At 47.1% G+C, this 21,380-nt stretch overlaps 1 protein-coding gene across 1 annotated transcript in view; it reads left to right on the top strand.

Annotated features, from left to right (window-relative positions):
- Nucleotides 1-21,380, top strand: part of LOC140393012 (protein boule-like) — a 285,413-nt gene that overhangs the window by 125,500 nt on the left and 138,533 nt on the right. Inside the window, exon 7 of the mRNA XM_072478936.1 lies at nt 17,148-17,228. Within this exon, the coding sequence (XP_072335037.1) occupies nt 17,148-17,228 (81 nt within the window). The remainder of the gene's footprint in view (nt 1-17,147; nt 17,229-21,380) is intronic.

The raw sequence follows: 21,380 nt of genomic DNA, 5'->3' as shown, positions 1-21,380 counted from the left end.
AATCTTTTTGGACTAAATGAAAAACTGAATAAATCAAATGTTATTCAAGTAAGTAATTTCCTTGCATTTTTCAATGTAGGCTGCTGAGCACATTCGATATCAAGTTAATTCCAAATTAGAACTATTGATGTCAAATTGTAATTGAGAGCATATGAGTACACCTGAAAGCAAAAATTATGTCAACATGTTTGGGTAGTGTGAGAAAATAGATTAAAATGTAAGATGGTGGATAAACAGTGACAGACATTTAAGGTGATAGTTCGTAATTCTCAACAAACTTCTATTTCATCGAGAAAGAAAGAGTCTACGGTAGGATAAACACTCTATGATAGGATAAAATATCTCGCTAAATAAGGAAGTTAAGGATGATATCAAAGTAGATAAAAAGGAAACGGTTGCGAATGTTAGAATCTTGGGATTTTACAACACAGAAGGAAGCCATTTGGCACATTGTTTTTCCCCGGCTCCCGAAAGAGCTACCTGGCTAGTCCCATTCCCCAGCCCTATCTCTGTAGCCCTCTAAATCCATTACTTTCAAATAAATATCTAGCTCTCTTTTGAAACCTCCTGTGGAATCCACCTCCAGCACTCCCCCTCAGCACATTCCAAATCCCAATTCTGAATAATGAAGTTTCTCCTCATCTTACCCCTAGTTCTCTTGCTGACCATCTTAAAATGATGACACCTAATCACTAACTTACCAACTAATGGAAACAGAATATCCCTCTTTGCCCTATCAAAATTGTTCATAATTTTGAAAACCTCAATGAGGCTACCTCTTATCTGCTCTAAGGAGAACAAGCCCAATTTCTCTAATCTTTCCTTGTATCTAAAACTCCTCATTCCTGCTATCATTCTAATAAGTCGCCTGCATTCTCTAGGGTTTTAACATCCTTCCTTAAATAAGGTGCCCAAAAAACAAAATATTCCAAAAGCGATCTGACCAATGATTTGTAGAGATGTAGCATCACTTACTTTCTTTTATGCACTGTGCCTCTATTTATAAATCCAAGGATCCTAGAAACCTTCTTAACTGTTTCACCTTGCCTGGCCACCTTCAGAGAATTACGCACATGATTGTTGTACCATTGAGCCTATATTGTCTCCCCATGTTTCTTCTCCCAAAATGTATTACCTCACATTTCTCTGCATTGAAATTTTTCTATTAGGTGTCCGCCCATTTGGCCAACTTGTCAATGTCCCTCTGAAGTTGCTCAGCATCATCCTCATAATTCACTATTCTCCCTAGCTTAGTATCATCTGCAAATTTAGAGATTTTACCCTCAACAATCATCTCTAAATCGTTTATATAAATCAGAAAAAGCAGGGTTCAACACTGAGCCCTGGGGAACACCACTTTCAACTCGTCTCCAGTCAGAGAAATGCCCATCTATACCTGCTCTCTGTTTCCTATCTCTTAACCAACTTCTAATCCATGCTGCCAAGGACCCAACAATCCCAAACATTTCTAATTTGTGAACCAACCTGCCATGTGGCACTGTATCAAATGCTTTCTGAAAGTCCAAATATACAACATCCACAGCACTACCCTTTTCAACTGCCTGTGTCACCTCGTCGATTAAATTTGTCAGATATGATCTGCCCTTGGCAAAGTCATGTTAACTGTCTAGTATTTACTTGAAATGTGAAGGGCCCATTTAGGACCAAGGGAGAAATCTGTGGGTGGAGCCAGAGGACATTGTTAGAGTGTTGAATAAATATTTCACATCTGTCTTCACACAAGGAGGTAGTTATGGAACTCTGGTAGAGAGATTGTAAGGTTCTTGAGCAAATTGTCGTAGGGAGTGACCAGGTATTGGCATGCTTAAAAGTGAACAAATGTCCAGGTCCGGATGAATTGTGTCCCAGGCTGCTGTGGGAGGCAAGGGAGGAGATTGTCGGGGCTCTGACCCAAATTTTCAATTCCTCTCTGGCCACGGTGGAGGTGTCAGAGGACTGGAGAACAGCTAATGTGGTCCCACTATTTAAGAACGGCTGTAGAGACAAGCCAGGGAACTACAGACCAAGATGTCTTGCGTCAGTGGCTGGGAAACTACTGGAGAAGATTCTGAAGGAGAGAATCTATCTGCACTTGGAGAGGCAAGATTTGATCAAATTATTTGAGCATGTAACCAAGTGTATACATTGAGGGTCATGCAGTTTTCATGGATTTCAGCAAAGCCTTAGACAAGGTCCCACATGAGATTTATTAAGAAGGGGATACAGGTGGTTTAGCCCTGTTGCCTCACGGCGCCGAGGTCACAGGTTCAATCCCGGCTCTAGGTCACCGTCCGTGTGGAGTTTGCACATTCTCTCTGTGTTTGCGTGGGTTTTGCCCCCATAACCCAAAGATGTGCAGGCTAGGTGGATTGGCCACGCTAAATTGCCCCTTAATTGGAAAAAATTGATTGGGTGATTTGATAAGGTGGATCCATAATTGGCTTAGCTGTAAGAGACAGGGTGATTATAGACGGCTGCCTTAGTGTCTGGAAGCCAGTGACCAGTGGCGTACCACAGGGATCCGTGCTGGGCCCCCTATTGTTTGTTATTTATATAAATGACATAGATAATTATGTGGGGGGTAGGATTAGTAAGTTTATGGATGATGCAAAGATTAGCCGGGTGGTTAACATTGAGGTTGAGTGTCTTGGATATAGACGGGATGGTCAAATGAGCGGATAAGTGGCAGATGGAATTTAACCCTGAAAAGTGTGAGGTGATACACTTTGGAAGGAGAAGTATACTATGAAAGGTCTGACACTGGGAAGTTCCGAAGAACAAAGGGACCATGGCGTGTTTGTCCATAGATCTCTGAAGGCAGAAGGGCAGGTTAATAGGGTGGTTAAAAAGGCATATGGGACACTCGCTTTTATCAATCGGGCTATAGATTACAAAAGTAGGGAGGTCATGATGGAGCTGTATACCCGGCCCTGGGTCACTGTCCGTGTGGAGTTTGCACATTCTCTCCGTGTCTGCGTGGGTTTCACCCCCACAACCCAAAAGATGTGCTGGTTAGGTGGATTGGCCACACTAAATTGCACCTTAATTGGGGAAAAAATAATTGGGTACTCTAAATTTATTTTAAAAAATAATGGAGCTGTATAGAACTTTGGTGAGGCCACAGCTGGAGTACTGTGTGCAATTCTGGTCGCCACATTATAGGAAGGATGTAATTGCACTGGAGGGGGTGCTGAGAAGATTCACCAGAAGGTTGCCTGGAATGGAATATTTAGGTTATAAAGAGAGGTTGAATGGGCTTGGGTTGTTTTCTCTGGAGCAGAGAAAACTGAGGGGTGACCTGATTGAGCTGTACAAGATTATGAGGGGCATGGACAGGGTAGATAGGGAGCTGCTATTCTCCTTAGTTGAAGGGTTAGTTACGAGGGGTCACAAGTTGAAAGTGAAAAAACCTTTTTACCCAGAGAGTGGTGATGGTCTGGAATGCACTGCCTGGGAAGGTGTTAGAGGCGTGATGCTTCACTTCCTTTAAAAAGTACCTGGATGAGCACTTAGCACGCCATAACATTCATGTCTATGGGCCAGGTGCTGGCAAATGAGATTAGGTGGGCAGGTCAGGGCCTTTCAAGCGTCGGTGCAGACTCGATAGGCCGAAGGGCCTCTTCTGCACTGTAGTATTCTGTGATTCTGTATGTTTATCTTATCCTGTATTATGGCACCCATCAGTTTTCCCACTATTGATGTCAAGCTAACAGATCTGTAGTTTCCTGCGTTATCCTTTGTTAAACAATGGCGTCACATTTGGAATCCTCCAGTTCCCCAGGACTAAACCTGTATTCAGAGAGGCCTGGAAGATTTCTGTCAACGGCGTGGCAATTTGTTCCCTTCCTTCTGTCAGCAATCTAGGATTTATCCCATACGGGCCTGGCGACTTCTCTACCTGGAATACTGCCAGCCTTTTAGCAACTCTGCTCAGTTGCTCACTGGGCCATTGTCACCGTCTTCTATTTTGGTAAAGACAGAAACAAAGTACTCATTTAGTACCTCTGCCATACCCACTGCTTCAGTGAGCAGCTTACCTTACTTGTCCCTTATGGGCCCCACTCTATCCTTCATTCATCTCTTACGATTGTTTGAAGAATATTTTACTATCTGTTTCAGCACATCCTTTCCTCATGCTGCCTCTCAGCCTTACTTGTTTCAGCCTTAGCCTTTCTCCTGCATTTGAGGTACTCTTCCTGATTTATATTGCTATTATTATTCTGGAATGTATCATATGTCTCTTTCTTTTCTTCCTAATTTTCTCCTCAATAACCGTAGTCATCCAGGGTACTCTAGCTTTGGATACCCAGGGGCGTCATTCTCCGCCGGCGGGAGTCTCCGTTCTGCCGGCGCTCGGGGGTTTCCCGACGGCGTGGGGGTGCCCCACAATGGGAAACCCCATTGACCGGCCGGTGTTACGGAGACTCCCGCCGGCCGGTCGGCGCAGAAATGTGGCGGGGCGGGTAGGAGAATTTCGCCCCCAGCCTTTATTTATCATGGGTGTGTACCTAGCTTGCACCCTGTTCATCTCTCCTTTGAAAGTCTCCCATTTTTCATCCACTATTTTATCCACCAAAATGTGTTTTTAATCAACCTTCTGCAGTTCAACTTTCAGACCCCTAAAATGTGCCCTTTTCCAGTCTGGGATTTTAAAAAAAGTTTTTTAAATGTTTTCCAATTAAGGAGCAATTTAATGTAGCCAATCCACCTACCTTGCACATCTTTGGGTTGTGGGGGCGAGAACCACGCAAACACGGGGAGAATGTACAAACTCCATACGGATAGTGACCAGGGTGCTCGGCGCCGTGAGGCAGCAGTGCTAACCACTGCGCCACCGTGCCACCACTGTTTGGTATCTTAATCCGTGACTGATTTTTATCCTTCAACTTAATATTGAACGTTGTTATATTGTGATCGCTGTGTCCCAATTGCTCACCCACTCTTGATGTCCTTCACCTGGCCTCCCTCATTTCCTTGGATCAGATCCAGCACCGCTTCCTCCCTGGTAGGACTGGAAATATATTGTTCCAGAAAGTTCTCATGCTGACACTGCAGGAATTTCTCTCGTTCTGTGCCCCACACTCTACCTTTCTCCTAGTCTACCTTTGGGTAATTGAAGTCCCCAACTATCACAACCCTACTTGTCCTGCAGATTTCCATAATCTGCATACAAATGCTCTCTTCTAACCCTCCTCCCACTATTTGAAGGTTTGTAATAAATACCCAACAAGGTAACCGCTCCCTTCACGTTTCTCACCTCTAGCAATCCTTATAGACTCTAATTCAGGAACTGAATCTCGTTCAACGGCTATGATACTATCTTTGACCAAGACTACTGCACCTCCTGGAGGTCTTTATTACCCACCCCGTTTCTACTAGAAATCTTATAACCTGGGATGTTAAGTATCCAGTCCTGGAGTGGTTTGTACCAAGTTTCTGTCACTGCACGAATGTAACTTGCCACTTGTCAGCCGAAGCCTGGATATTGTCCAGGTCTTGCTGTATTTGTACATGGACTGCTTAATTTATCTGAGGAGTCGCGAATGGCGCTGAACATTGTGCAGTCATCCGCAAACATCCCCACTTCTGACCTTATGATGGAAGGCAGGTCATTGATGAAGCAGTTGAATATGGGCAGCAGGGTAGCATTGTGGATAGCACAATTGCTTCACAGCTCCACGGTCCCAGGTTCGATTCCGGCTTGGGTCACTGTCTGTGCGGAGTCTGCACATCCTCCCTGTGTGTGCGTGGGTTTCCTCCGGGTGCTCCGGTTTCCTCCCACAGTCCAAAGATGTGCAGGTTAGGTGGATTGGCCTTGATAAATTGCCCTTAGTGTCCAAAATTGCTCTTAATGTTGGGTGGGGTTCCTGGGTTATGGGGATAGGGCGGAGGTGTTGACCTTGGGTAGGGTGCTCTTTCCAAGAGCCGGTGCAGACTCGATGGGCCGAAAGGCCTCCTTCTGCACTGTAAATTCTATGATAATATGGTTGGACCTAGGACACTGCCCTGAGGAACTCCTGCAGTGATGTCCTGGAGCAGAGATGATTGACCTCCAACCATCTTCCTTTGTGCCAGGTATGACTCCAACCGACGGAGAGTTTTCTCCCTGATTCCCATTGACTCCAGTTTAGCTAGGGCTCCTTGATGCCATACTCAGTTAAATGCTGCCTTGATGTCAAGGGCAGTCACTCTCACCTCACGTCTGGCATTCAGCTCTTTTATCTATTGAGGGTATCCTCAATGTGAAAACGGGACTTTGTCTTCACAAGGACTATGCAGTGGTTACTTCTACCAATACTGTCATGGACAGATGCATTTGCAGCAGGAAGATTGGTGATGATGAGGTCAAGTATGCTTTTCCCTCTTGTTTGTTCCCTCACCACCTGCTGCAGTCCCGGTCTAGCAGCTATGTCCTTCAGGATCCGGTTAGTTTGGTCTGTGGTGGAACTACCGGGCCACTCTTGATGGCGGACATTGAGTCCCCCATCCAGAGCATATTCTGTGCCCTTGCCGCCCTCAGTGTTTCCTCCAAGTGGTGTTCAGCATGGAGGAGTACTGATTCATCGGCTGATGGTGGTACATGATTATCAGAAGGAGGTTTCCTTGCCATGTTTAACCTGAAGCCATGGGACTTCATGGGGTCCAGAGTCGATATTGAGGACACCCAGAGCAACTCCCTCCTGACTGTATACCACTGTGCCGCCATCCCTTCTTGGTCTGTCCTGCCGGTGAGACAGGACATACCCAGGAATGGTGATATTGCTGTCTGGGATATTGTCTGTAAGGTATGATTCTGTGAGTATGGCGATGTCAGACTATTGCTTAATTCGTCTGTGAGACGGCTCTCCCAACTTTGGATGTTAGTAAGGAGGACTTTGCAGGGTCGACAGGGCTGGGTTTTCCATTGTCATTTCCGGTGCCTTACTCGATGCCACGTGGTCCGCCCGGTTTCATTTCTTTTGTGTTTTCGTAGCTGTTGAATACAACTGAGTGGCCATTTCAGAGGGCATTTAAGAGTCAACCACATTGCTGTGGGTCTGGAGTTGCATGTAGGCTAGACTAGGTAAGGATGACAGATTTCCTTCCCTAAGGACGTTAGTGAACCAGATGGGTTTTTCGGACAATCGGCAATGGTTTCATGGTCATCATTAGACTTTTAATTCTAGATATTTTATTGAGTTTGAATTCCACCACCTGCCGTGATGGGATTCGAACCCGGGTCCCTAGATGTTATTCTGGGTCTCAGGATTACTAGTCCAGTGACAATGCCATTAGGCCACCGCCTCCCTCAAATTTCATACCTGGTAGACAACTCCAAGGAGTTCCTGATTTCCTGGACCTACTGTCTCTTTTCCTTTCAATGAATGGTCACATACTCTGCAATCCCTACACTTCTCCTTTGCCTGGGTATCACGATGTGGAGCGAACACTCATTGGTACGGCTGTTCCAGAAACTTCTCTTCCTCTTATATGGTGCGCAGTGAAGAGAGTCGCTGCTTCAAATAGGTCACATGTTGTTCAAGGACTGCTACCCTCCAGCACGTCATGCAGATGTGACTGTCCTGGGTGTCTTCTGGATCCAAAACCTTCCACATCTTGCATGCTACACACGTCACAAGCTTTCCCAGAGTCGCCTGCCTACCTGGTGGCAGGCCAGAAGATTGGGAAAATTTTAAACTGTGAGAATAAAATAGCAAAAGAAATTTTAAAAAACAGATAGCAAGAGCTTGTGCAAACATATAGAAACAAAGAGAGTAGCTAATGTAAATCTTTGGAGGATGATCCCTTGGGATGAAACTGGGAGCTAAACAAGTGGAAAACGAAGAAATGGCAGACTTTGAACAGATATTTTGTCTGTCTTCACAGTGGCAGACATAAAAAGTATCGAAATAATAGTGGAAAATCGACGGACAAAAGGAAAAGAGAAAGTTAAAATGATCACTATCACTAGAGAAAATCTTTTGTATGAAAATTAATAGCTGCATCCTATTAAAAGAAGTGGATGCATTGATTGTAATTTTGCAAAATTCTGTAGATTCTAGAAAGGTCCCAGTGGATAGAAGACCAAATATGTAATGCCTCTATTTAAAAAAAAAGTTTGGGGGGGCTTGGGACAAGAGACTGAAAGCAGGAAACTATAGGCCAGTTAGCCTAATCCCTCAATAGAAAGTGCTGGAATCCATTATTGAAGAAGTAGTAGCAAGATATTTGGAAAATCATAATGCAATCAAGGAGAGTCAACATGGATTTATGAAAGGAAAATAGTGGCAGGAATTGTCCGGCTGTTGAGATTCTCATTTCTCGCTGGCAGCGCACCGGCAGTGTGGGGTGACTTCAATGGGAATCCCCATTGACAAGTGGTGGGGTTATAGAACCCCGTCGCCAGCAAACAGCGTGCCGCCGAGAATCCCGCAGCTGAGAAACTGGAGAATCCCACCCAGTGTTTGATAAAGTTATTAAAGTTCCCTGAGGATGTAACGAGCAGGGCGAATACATATAGAAATGTATTCTGAACACACGTTGTTGGGAGTAATACATTAGAATGGATAGAGGATTAACTGACCGACGTAAAACAGTTTGGGTAAATCGGTCACTTTCAGGTTGATAAACTACTGGAGGCCACAGTGTTTAATAACTTTATCAAACACTGGGCGGGATTCTCGGCGGCGTGCTGTTCGCTGGCGACGGGATTCTATAACTCCACGACTGAGGCCTCAATTAGTTACGATCTATTAATGACATGGCTGAAGGAATGGATTATATTCTAGCCAAATTTGCTGATGATACAAAGAAAGGTGAGAATGCAAGTTAAGAGAATGTAAAGGGATATAGATAGGTTAAATGAGTGGACAAAAAATGCCAGATGAAGTACAATGTGGGGAGATGTGAAGTTATCCACTTTGCAAAGAAGAACAGAAAAGCAAAATATTATTTAATGGAGGGAAACGCTGCGGTACAGAGGAATCTGGGTGATCCCGTACATGAAAGGTGATCTTTTTTAAAAATACGGTTCTAAGCCTAACATGGTAGATGCTGAGATAAAAGCCATAACAAGGAGACTTATCTTTTAAGCTAGAGAAGAGTAGAAATTTCTTCTGTCAGAACCTTTGGAATTCTCTACCCCGAAAGCAGAATAGGCTGAGTCATTGTCTGTCTCAGCCCTGAATGTGGATTTTTGAACTGTAGGATCGAGGACTTGAGGACCATAGGGAACAGCTGGTGAAATGGAGTTGAAGCCAAGATCAAATTTCCCATGATTTTATTTAATGACGAAGCAGGCTTGAGGAACTGTTTGACCTACTGCTACTCCTATTTCTTTCATTCTTAAGTGAGCCTGTGGTTTGAAAAAACTTCAAAATTCAGCAAATGATGACCAAGAAATTGATTAGAAAGAATAAATTAGTGAAAGATGTAAAGTATTCTAAAAACTTCTATGTAAAAAGCAAGGAATTGGCGAGAGCAAATTTGAGCCCCTTAATAAGGGGAATATGGAAATGGCAGATTTTGACAGAGTTGTGGAGACTGCACATAGCTTCCAAAATGATGGGCAGGTTTGGAAGTCCCACTCTCATTTCCAATGCATTTGTGCAAAGGGAAAGGGTGTGGTACGCGACTCATACATGAGGGAAACCTGAACCCAGCAGGGCCATTTGAAAACAGTGCTAAGTGCTTGTTTTTTAAAACCTATCATTTCAATAGAGGATCCTAAGTTCACAGTTTGATTGAGAGCTCAAAGTGGTTATTAAAAGAGTTGCAGTTTTCATAGGGTTTATTCGTTTCAATGTTTTGAATGAGCTTTCATGACTTGAGAGTTTTTTTTTCTATAGCGAAGCATGGCGCCGGGTTGCAAGGAGAATCGTCGCAAACGGCCGTAGTGGTGATCCTCCGGCGGCACCACGATTCTCCGGCCCGGATGGGCCGAGTGGCTGTCCGAAAAAATCCGAGTCCCGACGGCGACGTTCCAACATGCTCTGGGCCGGCGGGACCTCGGGGTTGAAGGGTCCGGGGGCGGCCTGTGGGGGAGGGAGGGGGTTCCAATCCTGGGGAGGGCCTCCGCAGTGGCCTGGTCCGCGATCGGGGCCCACCGATTGCCGGGCCAGCCTCTCTGTCCTCCTTTTCCTCCACGCCGGCTCCTGGATCCCTGCGCCATTTGGCGTCGGGGCTGGCGCGGGGAAGAAGGCCACTGAGCATGCGCTAGTTGGTGCTGGCCCAACTGTGCATGCGCGGACCCCCCCGGCGCCGGGTCGATGCCAGGACCGGCAGCAGGAGCGGCGTGGGCCGCTCCAGCGCCATGCTGGCCCCCCTAGGGCCCGAGAATCAGGTCTCGGAACCGACGCCGGAGTAAAGTACTCCCTTTTTGGCACCGGCACTCTGGCACCGGACCAGAGAATCGTCTTATTTTTGTTTTTGAAAATATTTTTATTCGTTTTTTTTTAACATTATAATATTTTATACAAAGAAACAAAATAATAAGAACAACAAAAATGTCCCGTTTCCCCCAACCCACTCTACCAACCAACATCCCAATAACTCAAAGAATACTGCCTCCACCCACCTCCCTCAGCAGCCGACGGAAACCAGCTCTTTAAAGTGAAGAATAAACAAATCCCATCTCTTGTGGAACCCCTCAATCGCCCCCCTCAAGTTAAACTTAACCGTCTCCAAATACAGGAAATACACATCAGGTCACCAAGCCACACTTTGCACTGGGCAGAGAGGCTGACCTCCACCCCAACAGGACCTGCCTACGAGCAATCAGTAAGGCGAAGACTAAAATGTCTGTCCCCGCACCAGTCTTCAGCTCCGGCAAGTCTGACACCCCAAATAGGGCCCCCAGTGGACTGAGCTCCAAATGCAAGTGCAAAATCGCCGACGTGGGGCTCTACAACGACCCCCAAAATGTCTCCAACTTCGGGGAGGAGCAGAAATTACGTACATGGTTGGCTGCACCCCTCCCATATAATCGCTCAAGTATCCTCCACCCCCTCAAACAAACGGCTCAGCCCCCGACCTTGTCAGGGTCACCTGTGCACCACCTTTAACTGTATTAACCCCAGCTTCGCACACAAGGTTGAGGCATTCACCCTCCACAACACCTCACACCACAACCTCTCCTCCAATGCCACCTCCAGCTCCTTCTCCCACTTGGCATGAACATCCCCCACCCCAGCGACGCCATAGCCGCCAAAATCATCCCCTAAATCGCCGAGATGACCCTGCAACCCCATTACCGACAACACCCCCTCCAATAACAAGGAGGGAGGTGTCACCAGAGACGTCAGGAAAACCTTCCTTGCAAAGTCTCGCACTGCATATATCTAAGCCCTCCCCCCGCAGAATCACAAATTTCTCCATCAACTGCTCCAAACTTGCAAACCGCCCATCCATCGTGCCCCCGCTCCACCCATCCCCGAAACCTGGCATCCAGTCTGGCCGGCTCAAACACATGATTCTCTTGAACCAGCATTAGCTTCGACACTGCCCCTAACTTAATTGTCTCCATTTCTTCAGCATGGCTACCACCACCAGACTACCCAAGTATTTCCCTGGGGCCAACAGGAGAGGCGCCATTGCAGGTGTCTGCAACCCTGACTCCCTACAAAAGCCTGCCTCCATCCTCGCCCACAACGCCTGTGGCTCCCAACCAAGACCTGCACCTTCTTGGTGTTCGCCGCCCCGCCTTACAAAACCTGTCTGATCCTCCTCAATCACCTTCAGAAGGCACCGCTCCAACCTAAGCGCCAGCGTTTTGGCAATAATCTTGGCATCCATATTTACATTTAACAGGGATATTGTCCGATGCGACCTACACTGTCCAGGTCTTTGTCCTTTTTTAACAACAGTGAAATAGGTGCTCAGGCGGGATTCTCCCCTAACCAGCGGGCAGGCCGTACCGGCGCCGAGGAGTGGCATGAACCACTCTGGTGTCGGGCCGCTCAGAAGGTGCGGAATCCTCCACACCTTCAGGGGCTAGGCCGGTGCCGAAGGACCTCCGCCGGCCGGCGCGAATTGCGCATGCGCGGGAGCGCCAGCGTGTGCTGGCGTCATCCCTGCGCATGCGCAGAGGAGGTTCTTCTCCGCGCCGGCCATGGTGGACCGTTACACCGGCCGGCGCGGAGGCAAAGAGTGCCCCCGTGGCACAGGCCCGCCCGCGGATCGGTGGGCCCCAATTGCGGGCCAGGCCAACGTGGGCCCCTCCCCGGGCCAGATCCCCCCCCCCCCGAGTACTCCGCAGGCCGCCCGCAGAGCCAGGTCCCGCCGGTTCGGACCTGGTGTATTACACGCCGGTGGGATCCTCTGAAAACGGGCGGCCACTCGGCCCATCGCGGGCCGGAGAATTGCCGGGGGGGGGGGGGGGGGGGGGGGGGTGGGCGCTGCCAACGGCCCCCGACCAGCGCGGCGCGATTCCTGCCGGCGCCGGAGAATCCGGCAGCCGGCGTCGGAGCGGGATTCACGCCGCCCCCTGGCGATTCTCCGGCCCGGCGGGGGGTCAGAGAATCCCGCCCATCATCTCAGGAGCGCCCCCCAGTATGAGTGCCGAGTCACCACACACTGCAACATCTCCACCAACAGCAGTGTCAGCCTATCCAAAAACTTCTTAGGGGGAACCCATCTGGCCTCGGTGCTTTACTCGTTTGCATCTTCTGATCGACGCCTGAACCTCCTCAATCCCCACTAGCTCCTTCAATTCTCTCCTCTCCTACTTTAGGACACTTCAGCCCCTCCAAGAACTCTCTCATATCTGACTCATTCCCCAGAGGCTCCAACATATACAACCTATTATAAAACTCCTCAAATGCCCTGTTTAACTGCTCCGCCGCCACCACTAGCCCCTTCGCCCCATCCCGGACCTGAACAATCTCTTGCGAGGCTGCCTGCCAGCAGAGCTGTCCCGCCAACAAGCAACTGGCCTTCTCCCCGTACTTGTACACCACACCCTTCATCGGCCACAACTGGCGTACCACTTCCCCTGTGGACAAACGGTCAAACAGCATCTGCAGTTCCTTTCCTCTAACTGGAATGGGATCTTCCCTTCAACCTCCAAGATTTCATCTACCAGCTGCAGCTGCTTTTCTCTAGCCTCCCTATCCATGTGCACCTGATATGAGGTGATCTTGCCCCTTACCACCACCTTCAGCACCTCCCAAACCACAGACGATGAGACCTCTTCCATTCTTATTAAACCTCACATAATCGTCAATTACCTTCGCCATCTTCACACAAAAACTCGGATCTGCAAGCAGCCCAACATCCAGTCTCCACGCCGGCCTCTGTAGAGGCCTCTTCTCCAGGACCACATCCGCCAAATGCGGAGCATGATCCGAAATGACAATCGCCGAGTATTCTGCTTTCTTCTCTCTCTCTCTCCCCCCCCCCCCCCCCCCCACCACACACACACAGCCCCCCCCCCCCCCCCCCCCCGCACCTTCCACGATATCCCCGAAATAAAGAAGTAAATCCTTGAGTATATATTATTTACTGACAAAAAGAGGAATACTGTCTGCCCCCTGGATGTAAGAACTGCCACGGGTCTGCTCCCCTATCTCCTCCATAAATGCTGCCAACATCCTCGCTGCGAGCTTTGATCGTTCCATCTTTGGATGCAGCACTATTTAAATCCCCACCTAAAATTAACTGATTAAAATTAACTTGGTATGGCTGCCAACATTCTCTTCATAAAGCCTACATCATCCCAATTCGGGGCATACACGCTAACTAACACCATGAACCTTCCCTCCAAAGCACCCGTTCTCTGCCCCCCTGATCTGCCATTGCGTTCTCCATCTGAAACCTCCATCCAACTCTCTTACCCACAAGTACTGCTACTGCCCAGGCCCTGCTATCAAAGCCCGAGTGGAATAGCTGGTTCCGAAGCCAAACTGGTTCTTCACCCTCAAATGGATTTCCTGCAACAGCACATCGGCTCTCAAGCTCTTAAAATGCGAGAAGACTCTTGACCGGTCCGCCCAACTGTTGCGCGATTTCTCTTTACTATGCTCTTTACTCTGGCTCTGTTCCAATTAGGGCAATCAGTGAATTTACCTTCTTTCTAAATTGTCTATGTCCGAATGCTTAGAGTCGCCAGGCATCGAATGATACCACCACAAGTTTCAACCGGCTATCGATCAAAGAGCCAAACACCAGTTAGTTAGTTCAAGGTCAAGGGTACTTTATTTACAGACAATCAATCATGCAACATAAACACGACTAGTTAACTACACCTATTACTAAGACAACCTGTACTTGGCTTCGGGCACCCGGTTTAGGTCAGGAAACCGTGGCCGCTGTTCAGGATCTCTTGGGTTAGAAGTGGTAACTCTGCTCGGCTGGGCTCGTCCTTCTGGTAGTGGGCGTTGATCTCGAATTTGCTTCTGGTGTTGCTGCAGTTGGCAATGGCCGTGACCGGGGTACCAAGGCCAAAAGAGAGCGAGCATATGGCGAACTCTTCCTTTATTCTTGGGGGCTTTCGCGCTCTTTTGGGCGGTCCTTCGATTTGGGCCTTACTAATTGGGTGATCCCTGATCACTCCGTTTGATTCCTTGCCAATAAGTGGGCGGGGATCTGGATGACTGGGCGTGTCTCAAGCGGTCATTGACCCTGTTGTTTGTGTTTCCCTTGGACAGGGAGTGGCGCCGAAATGTCTGGGACTGTAGCTGGAGTACCAGTCCTTTGTGTTGGGGGAGATGGGCCATCACCTGCTAATCGCCTGATTAACATGCTAATGGGACGAGGTTTTGATACCGTCTGGACTTTGCTGACGAATATGCATTTCAGGCTCAGAACCTGCCTGACTCTTGGCTTGTCCATTTTACCCATCAGTCTTTGCGAGTTGCTCTGTGCTTAGTTGGAAGTGACCATGTCAGATGGCTACACAACCCCCGCAAGTTCCACGTTACCATTCAGACTGGGGGTCTCTCACCCCCCTTCCTCCTCTGATCAGCCATGCCTACAGCCCGAGTGGGACCAAGCCCTACCCCTAGCCAGCTCCTCCTCCTCCCTCTTTCTCAGAAACCCCTCAACCATTTGCTCTCGGAACCGCTCCTCTCTGTATTCCCCCATTCCTCCACCATTCACATCTTCCAGGCCCATCAAAACCTGTCCACACAGGCTCGGCTGGTCGCAGCCCCTCACTCCAACTTGTTCCCGTTCACTAGCCAACTTACGGTTGCTAGCGAGGTGGCGCCTGTCAGAGTCCCTTCTCCCCACAAACCTCGTACAATAACCAACAGAACCCCCCCCTTCCCACCCAGCCCTTCTAAACCAATCAAACATGATAAGCCCCAAACGAAGGGGGGAAAACCCAACATGTTAGCCCACCGTCCCCAATACGGGCAGCACGGTAGCACTGTGGATAGCACAATTGCTTCACAGCTCCAGGGTCCCAGGTTCGATTCCGGATTGGGTCACTATCTGTGCGGAGTCTGCACATCCTCCCCGTGTGTGCGTGGGTTTCCTCCGGGTGCTCCGGTTTCCTCCCACAGTCCAAAGATGTGCAGGTTAGGTGGATTGGCCATGATAAATTGCCCTTAGTGTCCAAAATTGCCCTTAGTGTTGTGTGGGGTTACTGGGTTATGGGGATAGGGTGGGGATGTGGGCTTGGGTAGGGTGCTCTTTCCAAGAGCAGGTGCAGACTCGACGGGCCAAATGGCCTCCTTCTGCACTGTAAATTCTATGATAAACTATCCTGTCCTAACCGTCGGCCTCCAGCCCCTCAGGCAGGTCCAAGATCCGAAGATTCTGCAGTCTTGACCTGTTCCCAGGTCCTACTCTTTGGCTCTCAGCCTTTTCCTCTACCTTCTGCAGGTCCTCTCCCATCGAGACGAGCTGGTCGCTAATCTGCAACAATGTCTCCTCCACCCCCTTCAACACTTCTCCATGTTCCTGCACTGACGTTGAAGTCTTTCCAAGAGCCTCCTTTATCAGGACCAACTGTTTGAGACTCCCATCATCTCCTTCCCATGCCACTCAAAATGCTTATCAAACTGCCACTCAAACGCTACGGTCATCACCTCGGTCAGCGTGTCCACCGTAATGGGCGCAGCCCCACCTGGCGAGCTTGCTCCCGCCATCTTTCCTCCCCCAGAACTCCGCACCGAACCCGAGCTCGAAGGCGGACTAGCACTTGTTCCTTTTCGTGCTGTGTTCTTCCCGTTGGGTTTTCAACATCCTCTAAGTACACAACTTTACTTGAGACCGTTCATATATAATTTCCCCCCAAAATTGGGTGAAAAGGGTGAAAAAAATAAAAGCTCTAGCGTGAGCCACCCAACGTGCGACCTCCACCTAGATATCACCACCGGATGTCCCTTCCACTCCTATAATATTTTTATGAAGAATGTTATAGGATATCAACTAGTACACATTAATTAGGTAATAATCTTTATTGTCACAAGTAGGCTTACATTAACACTGCAATGAAGTTACTCTGAAAAGCCCCTCGTCGTCACATTCCGGCCCCTGTTCTGGTACACAGAGGGAGAATTCAGAGTGTCCAAGTTACCTAACAGCACGTCTTTTGGAGTAAATAATATCAAAATAGGTTGGCAGGGTGCGAGTTGTAATCGCAAATGGTCATGCTGAGATAACTTGATCATTTCACAACCCTGGCCAGTGAGGCAATTATGTGAGGATACAAAGTTAAAATATTCAGGAAAACGATTAAATGGAGGTTAATCAAATGAAGCTGAGTCAATAAATTCCTTTTGAAGGAAATTCTGTGTAATTACTTGAAAATAACATACAGTCCGGGAACAAATGGAATTGTGGAACAAGACTGACTATAGAAACGTTTATCACACAGATTTCATGGGATGATTAGAATGGTGCAACATTGTATATGTTGTGTTGCCCTATTATGTATTTTCTTTTATTCCCTTTTCTTCCCATGTACTTAATGATCTGTTGAGCTGCTCGCAGAAAAATACTTTTCACTGTACCTCGGTACACGTGACAATAAACAAATCCAATCCAATCCAGTGGATCAAATAATCTGTTTTTCTTCATCAGTACATATTCTGTGATCTGCTGGGGAGAGAAAGACATCCTTTTGGGGATTCTGATAATGTAAAGTTAAGGTATTAAGATAATGTATTGTTTTTCTGTGTGTGTGGGCTTTTAAAGTACTTACTGTTACTCTTTTCCATCAGCCTCGTTCTATTTCAAGCTCACCAGTAATGGTAGCTCATCAAGCCCAACCAATTTATCAACAACCAGCATACCATTATCAGGTAAGAATTTGTGTTATGGTATTTGGCCTGTTTTGCAAAGAAATGAATGAAGATTCTGATGTTTCAAACGGGATTGGGGCTTTCTGAGCTAGTAATGCTCATTGAATGTGGAGGTAGCACAATCAAAAGTGGCAACCAAGGCTGTTTCTTTGCCTGTCTGCCATTTTCTGCTCGTGACAAGAACACTGATTGTGATCTTCCTGGCTGACTAACTCAGCACAGACTTGGAGTCAGAATTAGATCTCAACAGATTTACTCATTGCTTCACCAGTGATCTTAATAGAATCTTCATGAATGAGTTTTGGAGACATAGAAAGATCAATGGCGTGGGCTTCTTTGTTTATTTTGAAGATGTCAATCCATTTTGAAAAGGGAAAGTATTCCAATTAAATGCAGACTAAAGTAGTACACACTTGGCTTGTGACCTCAAATTGTACATGTTGGGAGATGCATGAGATTTGTACAAGTGGCAAAGGGAAAAGTACAGAGTTTGTCATGTCACTTTGAAGTACTAGAACTGTCACAAGAGTTGTGGGGAAGGGAGAATTTTGGCTAAATACTCTACTTTTGTACTGCTGGCATATGTACCCTATTAACATATGATTGTTTGTACACTCAGCAGAAGCAACATCTTTTGGCCTGGCTGCATCTAAAAAACACAAACCTAAGTGTCTGTGGACATCTTTTCTAATCTCACTGAAAAAAGAGACATTTGGGGGCGATTTTGCACCGTAATTCGCAGCAAGCATAAACAACGACGTGGGTGCAAAATCTCGCAAGAATCTGGAAATTATATTCTCACTGCAAAGATCTTGGTTTCCCAAATTTCCCCACCCCTCGCACATAATGAAATAAGGTTCCTACCCACAAACGGCAGGAACCTCATTCAAAAGTATTTAAATAATTTTTTATATTATTAACAGGCCTTTATGCCTCATGATACCCCCCTCACTAAATATTAAAAACTGGAGAGTTTGCAACAGCTTTAGAAGAAAGAGATTCAGGGTCCACCCAGGGCGCCAAGGTAAGTATAGCCCCTGGGGGAAGAGGGACATGCTTGGCCAATGTCCTGGCACTGCTCCCTGGCACCAGTTGGCAGTGCCAATCTGTGTGGGGGGAGGGGGGGGGCTCTCTGAGGAGCCCCATGGTACAAAGGGCTCCCAATATGTTGGGGGGTAGAGTACGGGTACTTGTCTGTGAGGGGGAGAGTGCCACAGTTGTGTGGAGGGGTGTGGGTGAGGTGGTGAAGAGAGCCCTCGATGGTTTGGGGGAAGGGGTGAGCCCCATATACCTCTGATAGGCAGAGGGTGGAGTTTAACTTCAGTGCTAATGATGTACCATCTTTAACGATGACTCCCCGATCTCTGTGTAGCTGGCTTTGCCAGCTCTATCAGACCCCACCTTGCCAGACTGACGGTGTAAACTATACCCCCAGATTTCTTTCTGCCAGAGTGGCTGACGATCTAGTCTGAAAACTTGGCTGTGCATCTGCAGAGATGCATGCCAGTTTTCTATCAGAGTCTGCCATTCTAACAAATTCCGTCCTTTGGAGCTATTCGTCTTGCACTCAACAGGACATTGGCAAAAATAACAAATGTAAAAGGAACAACAATTTATACTTGCGAGAAGAAAGTGTTGATTGGTTGGCAAGTGGACTCTGATTGGTAGAGGTTCCATGGAGAATGTACCAGTTAACTGATGACTGACAGTTAACGCCAAGCTTTGTTTATATTCAAACCAGGCTGGTTGACTTTGGTCAAGGCGTTGCCCTGGGGAATGAGCCTAAGCATGGCTGTTGCCTGTTTTGTTCAGTTGAAACAGGTGCAAAATGTGTACATGTTCTTTCTGTCTGCGAAGCAGATGGCTCTGTGTGTATGTGGTTCCCCGATTGGACAACATCTGTTAAACCTGAGTGTTGTAAGAATTACACTGACGACCATTTAAGATTATTTGTATACCTTACATGTGCGAGAAGCTACATATGTTAATACAGAGAATATTCTCATGGTGCATCATTTTAGATTTCTCAAGACAAAGTTCCCTTGGCCTCGACCACTCCATAAAAGTCAACAGCAAAAATCTTTGGAGAACAACTTTATTTCGCAATAATACAAAAGCAAATGACTAATCAAAAGCAACATACTACAAATGCTGGAAATTTGAAATAGAAACAGTAAATGCTGAACAGGCCAGCAGCTTCTTTTAACTATTTTTGCATTACGTGGCAAACTTTACGTGGCTAGACATGGGGAGGTGATGGCGTAGTGGTATTGTCACTGGACTAGTAAACCAGAATCCCAGAGTAATACTCTTGGAACCTAGGTTCAAATCCTGCCACTGCAGATGATGAAATTTGAATTCAATAAAAATCTGGAATTTAACGTCTGATGATGACCATGAACCATTGTCAATTGCCATAAAACCCGTCTGGTTCACTAATGTTCTTTAGGGAAGGAGATCTGCTGTCCTTGCGTGGTCTGGCCTCCACATGACTTCAGATCCACAATAACGTGGTTGACTCTTAACTACCCTCACTAGGGCAATTAGAGATGGGCAATAAATGCTGGCCCACCCATGTCCCATGAACAAAAAAAAAAACATAGCCCAAACATGTATTCATAATAGTTTACATACATTGTGGTTCAGGAATTTGTCTTCCCCTGATTAACCATGGTTCATCTTTGGGTGCAATTTTTCCATCCCCCACCCCCCCCCTCCTTTCTCTTCCTTGTTCCGTGACTAGTCCCATGTCCCCCTGGTTGATGGCTATGAACAGGTCCTGAAACAACTTATTGAACGGCTTCCACATCCTTTGAAAGCCTTCTTCCAATCCATGGATGGCAAACTTTATATCTTCTCCAGCCTGAGAAATTCCGCCAGGTCTGCAGCCAGTCTGCAGTCTTGGGTAGTGCTACCGATCGCTAGCTGAGCAGGAGTCTCCAGCGGGCGATCAGGGAGACAAGGCTAGGGCTTCAATCTCCCTCCCGATGAAGAGCTCTGGCTGCTCTGATACGTCAAAGAAGTGGCCTCAAAGACCATAAGACATAGGAGCAGAATTAGGCCACACGGCCCATCGTATCTACTCCGCCGTTCAATCATGGCTGATATTTTTCTCATTCCCATTCTCCTACCTTCTCCCCATAACCCTTGATCCCCTTATTAATCAAGAACCTATCTATCTCTGTCTTAAAGCACTCAGTGATTTGGCCTCCACAGCTTTCTGCGGCAAAGAGTTCCACAGATTCACCACTCTCTGGCTGAAGAAATTCCTCCTCATCTCTGTTTTAAAGAATCATCCCTTTAGTCTGAGGTGAATTCCCCTGCTTCTAGTTTTTCCTACAAGTGGAAACATTCTCTCCACGTCCACTCTATCCAGGCTACGCAGTATCCTGTAAGTTTCAATAAGATCCCCCCTCATCCTTCTAAACTCCCGAGTACAGATACAGAGTCCTCAACCGTTCCTCATACGACAAGCTCTTCAATCCAGGGATCATTTTTGTCAACCTCCTCTGGACCCTTTCCAAGGCCAGCACATCCTTCCTTAGATTCGAGAGGCATAATTGCTCACAGTACTCCAAATGGGGTCTGACCAGAGCCTTATACAGACTCAGAAGTACCTCCCTGGTATTGTATTCTAGCCCTCTTGACATGAATGCTAACATTGCATTTGCCTTCCTACCTGCCAACTGAACCTGCACGTTGACATCCGGCAATAGTAAGGGATGACCGGCGTTATGGAGGATAAGGTTTAATCGATTTGAGTGGAAATCAGGAATAGTAAGGTGAAAAAGTCACTGATAGGAATAGTCTATAGGCCACCAAATAGTAACATTATGGTGGGGCATGGAATAAACAAAGAAATAACGGATGCATGTAGAAATGGTTCAGCAGTTATCATGGGGGATTTTAATCTACATGTCGATTGGTTTAACCAGGTCGGTCAAGGCAGCCTTGAGGAGGAGTTTATAGAATGTATCCGCGATAATTTACAAGAACAGTATGTAATGGAACCAACGAAGAAATAAGCAGTTCCAGATCTGGTCCTGTGTAATGAGACAGGATTGATTAATGATCTCACAGTTAGGGATCCTTTCGGAAGGAGCGATCACAATTTGGTGGAATTTAAAATACAGATGGAGGGTGAGAAGGTAA

This window comes from Scyliorhinus torazame, chromosome 2 (assembly GCF_047496885.1).
Source record: "Scyliorhinus torazame isolate Kashiwa2021f chromosome 2, sScyTor2.1, whole genome shotgun sequence".
NCBI classification, from domain to species: domain Eukaryota; kingdom Metazoa; phylum Chordata; class Chondrichthyes; order Carcharhiniformes; family Scyliorhinidae; genus Scyliorhinus; species Scyliorhinus torazame.
This window is presented reverse-complemented; position numbering and strand designations above follow the sequence as displayed.